Consider the following 12,215-nt stretch of genomic DNA (forward strand, 5'->3'; position numbering starts at 1 on the left):
AAAATACAGCAGCATTCATGTAGAAGTAGCATTCTCTTCTGCACACAAATTAAAGCTAACTTTTACTTGGGTTTCTTTGTTCGTTTAGAAACTGGTCAATTTGGTGTGTACTCGACTGTGTTCTTATTCTGGTGGTGTCAATATTTTGGAAAGTATAAACCTGCCACCCAGACCCTCCCCCTGGTCTTTTCCCCCACCTTTCCTGCTCTTTGGCTCGCATGTTGTTATGTTGAGCCTTGTGCTCTGCACTTCTGGTAGATCTGGATGGACACATTGCTGGCAGATTTGAATGGAACATAACAGACAGACTGAATGCCATGGATACTCCCTGAACTGTTCACAGCCTACAGCCCGCAGCAACGCAACGTGAAGAGAGGTGGTGGTGTGAGAGAGGGGTGTGGGCTAGGGTGGAGTGCTGACAACACTTCCTCCCTCGACTCGTGCCTCATTTCACCTATCCCCAGCTGGACCAGTTTCTTTTACACTGCCAGCAAGTTTTCAGCTCTTTCTTTTACCATGTGATCCATTTCCATCAAAATGAACCTTCTTTATACTCTGGAGAGAAAAAGAAGTCTTATTTATCTACTGTTTTTTCGTTTTAAAGAAAAATCTGCTCATGGAAGGTAAACCATCTCCAAGTAAGCAAAGAAGAGGCCACAAATAAGCATTTCATCAACACAGGTCATGGAAAAGAAAACAGAAAGGTAAGACACAGAACGACCATTTGTGACGTAGATAAATCTGAACCGTTTCCCTTAGGTCACCAGAATCAGTCAAGAGTAGCCCACAGCTCACCACAATGCCATATCAGTGGGTGAAAAACAAGACAGAACATCAGTGGAGAACTACTCTAACACTAAACACTACATACAAGCACTACCACCAATACATATCAATTGACAAAAGAGTGTGTGGCTTGGCTAACCAGGATAGTCACCTACAGAATGCAAAAAGAGTAGGACAAAAAATGGGCTGTTTGTATTATTGTCCCAGTTTGGTTAAATAAACTTATATCAAACTGATGCAAACCAGGCCTATAGGTTTGCTCCACTTGGCAAAAATTCACGGCAAACTCCGTGATAAGATGTCTCGCTAATCATCAGTGAAATGCCATTTCCTGCCGGAGCTAATTACTCATTCATAATGGCCACCAATCCTTAGTACATTATCTGGTTGCTCTGTCTTTGCCAACCTTTTATGCATTAGAAATGTTATTTTCTTGCATGCTTGTTGTTTGATGTGACTTTCTGAGATGTTTTCATCTCTGAATTCATATCATATACATTGTTTGCGTCAGTTCATGATGCCTATTTCGGTGTTTTGTATCATTATTTCCAATTTGTTCTTGCTCCTTTTCTTTTCTTGCAGGCTTGGCGCAATGTTTGGGAATGACTTGTCCTGAACCTATGCCTGGCATGTCCACCTGGTGACGTTGGGATAGTGCTCTCCTGGGAGACAATCTCAGGGCCAGGGACTCATGGGTTCTATTTGCAGTGGGGCTGATGTGTCTTTGCAGACACATCGAGGGGGAATAGCTCGACATCCTAACACAGTCTGGAAAAGGACTGGAGGGAGCTGCATACTCGAGTGACTCCATAGGATGAGCTCTGAACTGGCAGTTACAATGTTGTAAGATCAAATCAAAAAACAATCCACATGAAAATTGGCTTTTGTGTTGCCGAACTATAAGAGCATTATATGCTGTCATTCTGATGGTGTCATTTGCCTCACCCAATACAGCAAGAGGTACAAAGGCTACCAGGACTGCTTACAGATGCTGTCAATAACAAAAATAAATAAAAAAGCAAATGAACAACCATGTTATCTGCCTCTGCACCCCCCCCCCCCCCCCCCCCCCCCCGTCCCCCTCCAAAACCCTGCTTTCCTGGGATGGTGATCCCTCATCTACTGAATCACCTGAGGGAGGTGCTGACTTTAAACCTAAATGTAACTGTACCCTTAATTGCATCTCCTTCGGAGGATGGTCAAAAGCAGAGCAAGAGGTACAAAGGCTACCAGGACTGCTGAGAGATGTTAGAAATGAAAAAAAGCAAATGAACAACAATGTAAGAAATAAAAAAAGCACACATAAGCAATCTGATGTAATGTAAATGATGTAATGTAAGTGGCACAACCTAAAAATGACTGCATTTTTCTTTTCTTGGATTTCATCTTTTACTGACATGGGGGAAAGAAAAGCAATGAGCAGTAGCTGTTTCAACTAATGATTTTCCAATGAGAAACAGGGTCTTGTCATACAACTTGACCACTGTTCCACCTTTCCATGATGAAGGTTAAAAGATGCTTGCCACTCAACAGGAATATAAAATGCACAATATATGCATCAGCTGACCGCAATATAAAAATCGCAAACATCCGACTACCAAAGAAGAATAAAAATACGGACTTTTACAACAAAATGAGACCACCAATAACCAAAAAAGATGCAAAGTACACAAATAAGTCAAATAAAACACACAGAGTAATAATTTCAATGGTATATATACACTGAACAAAATGGTAAAATACGCTGTGTTCTCTAAAGCATCCTCATCTATTACAGAGACAACCAACTTTACCAATTCCACACAAGGGGAACAACTGTCAGTTTGGTATAGTCATATACACAGGACCAACAAAACAACCAAGACACTACACATTAAAAGAGTGTCCATCAACTGAAAATGCTCTAAAATACCAAGATGGGACATCAGGTAAAAAAATATCACACTTTGGAAGGACTCAGAACTGGAGGGAAAAAAAACAACACACACATGGATACACTTGTATATTGCACAACAGGCCAGTCCATGCCTTCACTTGCACCCCGTACACCACCTCCAGGCATAACCTGCAAGGAAGCAGGGCTGGCATCATACCTTTGAGATGTCCCGATGACAACTGATCAAGTCTCACGAAGACAATTCAAAATAAGATAAAAACTCATTACTGAAAAAACACTCTTTTCAGATGACAATAGCTCCCTACATGTCAATATATCAATCAAAATGAGATTCTGTCAGAAATGTTCCACAATCCATTTTCCTTGCCCTTAAAAGAGAGTGTGGTTGCCGAAAAGGGTGGGATAAATAATGACCCATCCATGTAAAAGTTAAAACGTGAGTTCAGACTGTATTAACTGCAACTCATGAGCTGTCAATCTCACCTGGCACTTCAGACAAATCAAAATACATGGCATCGGATGAAAGCATTGTACAGAAACGTTCAAACTCATGCTTGCAGGCACACCCACCCACACTGGATTATTTCTTGTCTGAGGAGCAAAGCTGACTCACTTTATTTTCATCTTGGTGAATTATGTAGGTCAGCTGGGGGGCTGACTCAGTAGGGTATTGCCCTGCTAGTACCGACTAATGCTACACTGTTTTTCATGGATGTTGTCTCTCTCTAGTCTGTCTCACAGGGCCTGAAAAGTACATGAATCTTTGAACCCAACTCATTCATGCATTCTAGGATCAGATTTGATTCAATTCTTTTTAAGATCTCAGAGAAAAAATACAATCATAACAAACACTTGACTTTGCCCTCCATTGCTCATCATTCACAACATACCTTGCAACTCAAAATATGTACAAAACCTCTCAACAGTCAGAGACCAAGGATACCAACAAACCTACCATGCAAACCATTGGTCACTTAGAAATATGCCATTTCATGTGCATGAGGATGACCGGACTTTTACACCCACCCAATGCCACACTAAACTGTGCCAACATAAATGGCTATTACTATTCTGTATCCCCTCATTCGAAGATTCCATTGTGTGTGAACACTCCATAAGCAGACTGAGCCTCCACGACTTCCCTTGGATTTCTAACAAACCTTCAAATTACTGACAAGCAGAAGGAGTTAAAAGTAAATAAGCTAAACAAAGAAAATTATTTTTGCTAAAAAAAAAAAAAAAAAAAAAACAAAACAAAAAAAAACGGAAGAAAAAAGACCGAGCTCAACTCGGACTACACTGAATGATGGATACTGCATTCATCATCTTTTGTAATGCAAAAAAGTTCTGCAACTGAATACATTCCCAGTGTAATGTTGCATAGAATGTGTTTGGTGCTGGAACATTGTAAGCATCCTGACAGCTGAGCTGAACTCAATGTCAACACAAATCTTTTAAAGGAATACTGTGATTCACTGTAAGAGAAGTTTCCAAAAAAGAAAATAAACAGTGAAGACTTTGGTACTGATGAGTTAACACACACTCAATGGAAAACAAATGATGAGCATGTGGGCAGCTTCACAACACCAAACATCAATGTGTTCTCTACTATCTACCGTTCCTACTTCTACCCCAAAACCAGAGCGTCCAACAACATACTCTCAACACAAACCAAACAAAATGGCTCAGTCCTCCTCAGGATGTGCTGTTTTCCTGTGACGGACACTCGACGACTCCTCCTTGTCCTGCTGGCCTGGCACAAGTCCTTCACACTTCCCATCCTCCTCCATCTCCTCCCTTGCAGGGGCTGCTGGATCCACCTCCCCAGCTTTGCTGATCTGTTCAAAAGAGGAGCGTGAGGAAAGCTCGCTGTCTGGGCTGATGTCGTTGGTGACAGATGCACTGTTCTTCACAATCTCGTAACTCTCCGAGTCTGGGCTGGAGGTCCTGGACAGGGCTTCGTGGCTTTCCTGTTCAGGACAGTCAAGGCCGAGTCATGGTGGACAATTCAAACACTATACATCAAATGCAAAATGACTGGTTGTGAAGAGAGCTGAGAGGGGTATAGGATTAAAATATAAAATCCATGTAAAAGAAATTACAGTGATACTGCTATTTTCATTTTTTTTGATGCACAATCAAATTGGGAAATACTGGCAGTGCAAACCAGCACAGACCCCACTGTATTTTGGAATTATGAAGTGAACAATCATTTTTTTAAAATATGCCTTGTTCAAAAATTGTATGAAGATAAACATTTTGAAAACAGTATAGTTAACCAATTTTGTCTTTTTAACTGTTTGCATGAGTACTGGCTCAAAAGTCGCCAAATAAAATCACTAATTATAGTTGAAATATAGTTGACGATCGCAACACATAAAGCCTGCCACCCCTCAACACTCCTAGTCCTACCTACCCTTTGGCTTTCCTCACTGCTGCTGGCAGTGGGAGCTGTGGTGCCCACCGTCTCTGCTGTGCCGGAGGGTGCCCTGTCCTCTGTGCCGTCTACCGCTCCCTGTTCCTCTCCCCCCACTCCTGCCATGTTCATGGTGCCAACACGGGACTGCATGCTCTGCATGGCCTGAAGGATTCGCGTCATCTGGGCCTCCGTCTCCTCCAGACGCTTCTGTAAAGCCCGCATCTCGTCCTCCGCTGGAAAGGCAATGTTAATGTCCAGTGATGAGTTACCCCTAAAGGACAATCACTGTCCTGTTCTTCTGTATGTCACTGTCAGTAACAATGTAAATAGATGCCTGATTCTCAATACATAGTGTCAGAATTAGTTGTTTTTCTGTATCTGCTGGCTGAAACTCCCATGTTCATTTGTATACATGTATGAGTGGGATTTTATGTGTATGAGCGTTTATACCCCACCATACAGGGGGAGGGGTGTGGGGGGCATGTATGCTGGGTATGTTCTTGTTTCCATATCCCACCAAACGCTGACATGGATTACACGATCTGTAATGTGTGTATTTGATCTTGTGCATGGCGATACACATGAACAGGGGGTTCAGGCATTAGCAGGTCAGCACATGTGTTGACCTGAGATACTGAAAAAATCTCCAGCTCAAAACCCACAAGGTGTGCCTGAAGTTGTGATCAAACTCAGGAAACTCAGGCGAGAATCCAACTCTCAAACCATCTGGCCACAACACCTGTCAAAATTAGTTGTTAAAGACGAAAGGAAGAAAACTCAAACAAAATTAAATTAAAGAAGCAAAAGTTAATTCCCCATAATGCGCAAGTGTAGGTCTATTATTAGTATCAACTTGTAAGCAAGACTTTAGAAATGGCACACTGTCCCTAGAAGACCAGCGATTTAGATCACAGTGAAATATCAAGCACATATTTTGTGTCGTGCAGGTACCTCCTGGTCATATTACTGATAACAGTCTGCACTTCAATAGTTATAACAGTTCTATTGTAACTCATCCTGGGCACACAAACTTATGCACCTAGCCAAAACTTGTCTGCTCCTCAATTCTACACTACAATGGAGATTTTGAAGCACAGATGTTGTCAAAACATACAGAAGAGCCACTGGTGATAGGATATGGAAGGGGCAGAGGGTGTTTGTAATGTAATCTTTCCCAGATGTTCTTAACACCACAATTATTGCAACAGAATGTAGAACTGGTGGGATGGGAATGTCTGTTTATTTCCCTTCTCTTGACAAAACACAGATAAATCAACTGTCGAAGAAGAGATCATCTGCATAACCACATGGAAGGAAAATAAACTTAAAATGCATGCTGCATGTTTTGCAAAGGATGTGATTGTTCCATGGAAATAGGGGGAAATGTTTCCATTATATCTTAGGTCAGAAGCAGCAATCAGCCAATGAAAAGACCGACTGGGGCAGAGAGATAAAATTGAGAAAAATAGTGCAGATATCCACATGGGCGTGTGCAAGAGGTGAAAGAAACACTGGTAAGAGAGTTCTGATTTTGTAACCTCTGCTCTCCAGGACATTATTTTTCTGTAGCTTGGGTTTTCCAATCATAAAAAAGAATAAAATCCTATGATGATACTCACAGGTCAGTCCACTTGAAACATTGCAAACAGGTGGTTGGAATATGCAATCGTTAGTCTTTTCCAAATGAGAAACAGTGAAAAGACAACATGCACGCAGACACTCATAATCTGAGAGTTTATCCACTTCTGATTTTTCTGCTCTTTTCATGTCTTATGCACTTCACAATTTACTAATGACTCTCTAACAATATTAAAAGTAATATGTCATCTCAGGATACATGCTCTGAGGTCAATGACAGAGAACTCAAATGGGAAACACTGCAACACATTCTCTAAACACCCACACACTCTCCAACCCAAACTATAAGCAAAACAAACAGCGACAGAAAAGAGAACCCCACTACAAGCCATCAAGATAACTTTTCCTCAGAACATCCAAACCACAAAACAGAAAAGGGCGTCCAACCTTTATGTTATCAGAATTAGACTTACAGACAAGTTATTTACTCACAAACATTGCGGGTATCATCCATTTTCACCAGAAGGTCTTCCAACTCACGTTCCTGTTGCTTCTGCCGCAGAAACCTCTGTACCTCCCCTTCATCACACTCCTGCTCACCCTCGAACCCTTGCATTCTCTTTGGGAACCCCATGCGATCCATTCGCACTCCACTACCATCCTCACTTTCACGTTTAGTATACGGGTCAGGGTACTTCCCTCGTTTGTTGAACACCTGGGACAAAGAAAAGTTAGTCATTTAAAAAAATTTTTTTTTTTACTCATCTTTTAGTATTCTTTTCTAAAATTTCTTTCTTTGTTCCATTTCAGCTAACAAAAATTAAGTAAAAATAGGTACCAATTTACAATGGCATATATGCTTCTTATTCTCTGAAAAAGAATTCAAATCAAACCTACCATCATGGCCAAGTGTTTAAGAATTGCGGACTGATGATGGGGAGGATGTGGGTTTGATTCCCAGCAGACATGGTTTTTTTTCAAGCCTGCGGCTGGTTCCAACCTACAGTTGAGTGTGGTACGGGCTTGAAAGGGAAGATGGCGACCAAACAGTTCAGTGTCACACACTTCAAGGATTTCCTGACCGACACTGCAAGTGCAAGTATCTATATCTCTTGGGCTTGGTTAGTGGTGGAACATCGTTATGAAAGGAAGCAGGTAAAGTACTGCCTTGTAATGTAGTCCAAAACCGAAAATGGACCTCCAAAGCAGCATCCTCATCCTATTCCTTGTCCTTGATCATTAAAAGGAAATACATTAAAAATACTGTCAGAAGTTCTGTGACCTTCCATGCCCTGCTGTCATGGTGACCTAAGTTTCGATCCCTCTCCACTTCCGTGCTTGGGGTGTGTCCTGTCAAGGTTTTTGTCACTGGAGGGATGTGTGTGGTGGAAAGAAAAAAAATCAAAGTTAAAAAAAAAAAAAGAGAAAGAAAAATGCACACAATCAAACTTTCAACAAGCATTTGAATGTGATTTGGACTGCATCTGTGAACTGATCATACAGCTTCAAATTCAATATGAATTTATACCTTCTAACAATCATATTGAATTTATACCTACTACAAACTATCTCAGATTAGTGTCATGGGCATGTGTACCACCTCAAACACTCTGGATGTCAGATGGAACAGAAAAACTCAAATGGCAGAGTTCAAAACATACATAAAATTGATAATAAAACAGGTCATGTCAACAGTGAAGTATGCATTTATAATCAATTCAAGCTTTTTTCTTTTATTGTTAATTCAAAATACCTCTTGACAAATTCAGGATAAACTTTGTGTGTGATCCGTGTATTTATACAAACAAATTAAATTTCTTAGTAAAAGGAACATTAAGACCACCTCTGAAAAATAAATAATAAACACAAGTAAAACTCCGAGACAACAAATATCACTGACCTTGAAAAGAGTGTAGACCAGATATACACATATTCCAATAGCATACATGGGTAGCACAATGCCCATCATGCCTCGCCCAGTGCCCGCTTGCTGCTTCTGCATCTCTGCTGCAGCACGCATTCCTGGGTGAGGGCCCGGCTGTTAAATAAAAAAGCAAAAAAAAAAAAAAAAGCATGCTGATGATAAATAAAACTTTCTCACTTTTTGAATAAGGTCTTAATCACATCAAGTGCTATGAAGAAAAACCTTTATGGCATAACTTGTTTAAGTGCAAAAAGAAAAAAGAAAAGAAGAAAAAGAATTATAATTCATATCTCACTAGTACTAGTACTGTAGTAGTAGTATCTAATTTTTCGACATGTCTTCAAGGTAAATTCTGAAATGAAGTAAAAAAAACACAAACAAAACAGTTTAATCAACACATAATGAATGAGAGAGTAATTTTTTTCTTAAAAAGGAGAAAAAAAGAATGAGAGAGTAATATTTTCTTAAAAAGGAGAAAATTACAATGAATCTTAAAAAAAAGACAAATTTAACATTACAAGAGAAAGTACAGAAAGAAAGAAATTATTACCAAGACTTACTCAGCCAGTTGTTTATGCATACCCAATAGTCAAAGAGAAAGAAAAGAGAGAGAGAGCGAGTTATTGAGAAAAAAAAAAGAAAAAAAAATTTCATTAAAAATATTCCTATGGCAGCATTCACCGCAGGAACACATAATCAATGCAATTTTTTTTCTTTATAGTACTTACACAAGTTACAGAACACCAAAAAACTCTGTGTGGCTGTCTAAATGGCTGTGGTACAAATGGTTAATCAGCGAAACACGCCAAAAATTTCTGAACCAGTGAACATGGGAATTGCAGCCCACAAATGCAGAAGGTGACCGAAAGAATCGAACTTGTGTCTCTGCTCCATTCCCTCAACCCCTCTCTGTGTTCTACATCATTCCTAAACAGTGAACAATTTTACTTTCAGCTCAACAATTGCTCCCTTACCCTCATATGCTGCCGTATGTCTTTTGGGTCATGTGGCATGGGGGGTGGTCTCCTGTCTGCTGGCAGTGGTTTGCCATTTCTCATGTGAGGAGGATAATCTGAAAAAACAACAAGGACAAAACATGATGATAGCAATCAGCAAATCTAAAATCAAATTCAATAGAGCTGTCATTCACATACTAGTAGGTCAACACACATACAGTTAACCAACTAGAAACACCTAGTCAAGAATTAAAATAACATCTTATCTAAATATATCATTTTCCATATCTGCAGGATACTTATTCAACTCTATGTCAATAGTAATCTATCATAAATCAGACATGATCTGCAGGATACTTATTCAACTATATGTTGATAGCAATATTATCTATTTTTATCAATTATCATAAATCAGACACTGTCTCCGAGTTTCAATTTATACTGGATTCCCTAATACTGTAATAGTAATACCTTTTTTTTCAGTACTAATAAAATATTTATATTTGTATTTCTCTTTTTATCACAACGGATTTCTCCTTGTAAAATTCGGGCTGCACTCCCCAGAGAGAGTGCGTCGCTACACTACAGCGCCACCCATTTTTTTGTATTTTTCCGTGCGTGCAGTTTTATTTGTTTTTCCTATCAAAGTGGATTTTTCTACAGAATTTTGCCAGGAACAACTGTTTTGTTGCTGTGGGTTCTTTTACGTGCGCTAAGTGCATGCTGCACACGGGACCTCGGTCTATCATCTCATCTGAATGACTAGCGTCCAGACCACCACTCAAGGTCTTGTGGAGGGGGAGAAAATATCGCGGCTGAGCCGTGATTCAAACCAGCGCGCTTAGATTCTCTCGCTTCCCAGGCGGACACATTACCTCTTGGCCATCACTTCAAGTATCGATTCTATCACCAGGGGATCTTTTTTTGTTTCTATTGTGAATCTGTGCATGTGTGTGTGTGCGCGCGTGCGTGCACGCTCCACTGTGGGGGCTGGTTTTTTTGTGTTTTTTTTTTCCAGGCACGAGGAAGTGTGGTATCAAGTGCGACTGTGAGTGATAAAATTTCCCTGAGAATGGAAGGGTTGTCAGGTCTAGGACTCAGTATTCTTGTAATATTTTGTCAAAAAGACTTTATTAATATCATACTGTCACAAAATATGTTTGGTGAATGCACTTTTCATTGCTAAATCACCAGAGAGCAAAGCAATGTGTTTATCTCCCACAGTTTTCAAGACATCGATGCACGCGCATCTAAATGACACTGGGTCTGACAGATCTGCATTTGAGTTCTTCTCTGACATTTTGTTAATTTGAGTTTCCTCACATACAAAATGATATCACTGAACATAAACCTGACAGAGAAATCCAACAGAGCGACTAGGCTACACAAATTTATGCATGTCGGAAACTACCAAAACAGAATTTCTCCATGCCGGAAACTCCCCAAAGTCAAGATGTTCTGAGCAGGATTTCCGGCATATGCAGGATGACTTGCACCTCTACAATTAAACCTTTTGGTAATATCATTATCAGTAACACAATGCACTACCAACCGAAGTTAAACCTGCACAAAATACTAACACGTTAAAAAATATCCTTGACACCAACATCATCTTAAAAGAGAAATTTTTTTGATTATGAAAAATGAAAACAAAGTTTCTTGCAGAAGTGTACTTGCATACCCTGCCCAACTACAATGTACAAAAGAAGAAAATAAATAAAATAAAATAAAATGAAAGAAGTGAAGATGAAGATTCGATGGGGACATAAAAAAGGCAGAGAGGTCTAGGCTGATGACTTGCCAGTCCCCATACTACTACTGCTAGTGCTACTAATAACAATAATTTGAATAATAATAATTTCACATCTTAAACGTAAATTAACTTAAAAGTTTTTTTGTTCTCCTGTCTGTATAGATAACTACCAGACCCAGTGACTACCATAATTACATTATTCACGTTTTACCAAGGCCTGTCGTCTTTTGCTAAACCCTCATCCGTTCATCGGTTTCAACCCCCTCAAACTGAAAGTGCGATGCTCTGACCACTCGTTCATTTATTTATTTTTTTTTTTTTACGCCAAAATTTCATATACGCTGTAAAATATCTGCAAGCGTAATTAATTTGCAGACACGGAGTCTACAGCGATCAAGTTGAATCATTTTCAAAAACATCACATGTGCTTGCGAGATCGATCTGATCTTTCGGAAAGTGCTTTTACGCACAGTCCGAATGAATGTTTTTGCGCAATACATAAAAATCATGCCCCGTACTCTGATCACTGTATCGCTGCCAAACTATGTTCAATGCTGTCATCATTACATACCAAAATCGTTTTATAAAATTAATGTATTTTGTCTACTAATATGTAAACAACTGATTATTGATACTGATTCTGAAAACACAATGGTGAAAGTCATTGGTTCAATGAACACAATAATACTGACGTGAATCTTCTTCTTTCGTTGATGCTGGATTCATTCCAAAAGCACGCAACACGAAAGGATGCAGGAATCTCGGATAGACGACAGCAAAACATCCTACGATGACAGCAAATGCACCTAAAGTCTTTAAATTCATCATTTTCGGACCAGAAAGTTCAGTTGCAATGTTGACAACTGAAGTCACGTGATTGATATGAACATTTACAAATATTG

The 12,215-nt window shown here is 39.6% G+C and overlaps 1 protein-coding gene across 2 annotated transcripts; it reads right to left on the minus strand.

The window, feature by feature from the left end:
- Positions 1–1,846: 1,846 nt before the first annotated feature.
- On the minus strand, positions 1,847–12,176 carry LOC143301451 (uncharacterized). 2 transcript variants are annotated; one of them, XM_076615752.1, is made up of 6 exons: positions 12,006–12,176; positions 9,579–9,676; positions 8,581–8,718; positions 7,221–7,395; positions 5,100–5,335; positions 1,847–4,653 (listed from the first exon to the last, which is right to left on the minus strand). In XM_076615752.1, the coding sequence occupies exons 1-6, from the start codon at positions 12,139–12,141 to the stop codon at positions 4,369–4,371; spliced, it is 1,068 nt and encodes a 355-aa protein (XP_076471867.1). In that variant the 5' UTR covers positions 12,142–12,176; the 3' UTR covers positions 1,847–4,368. The 2 variants fall into 2 exon arrangements, with proteins under 2 accessions (XP_076471867.1, XP_076471866.1); XM_076615751.1 differs by having other exon boundaries at positions 7,173–7,395.
- Between the last annotated feature and the right edge of the window lie 39 nt (positions 12,177–12,215).

Source organism: Babylonia areolata, chromosome 27, assembly GCF_041734735.1.
Source record: "Babylonia areolata isolate BAREFJ2019XMU chromosome 27, ASM4173473v1, whole genome shotgun sequence".
Lineage (NCBI taxonomy): Eukaryota > Metazoa > Mollusca > Gastropoda > Neogastropoda > Buccinidae > Babylonia > Babylonia areolata.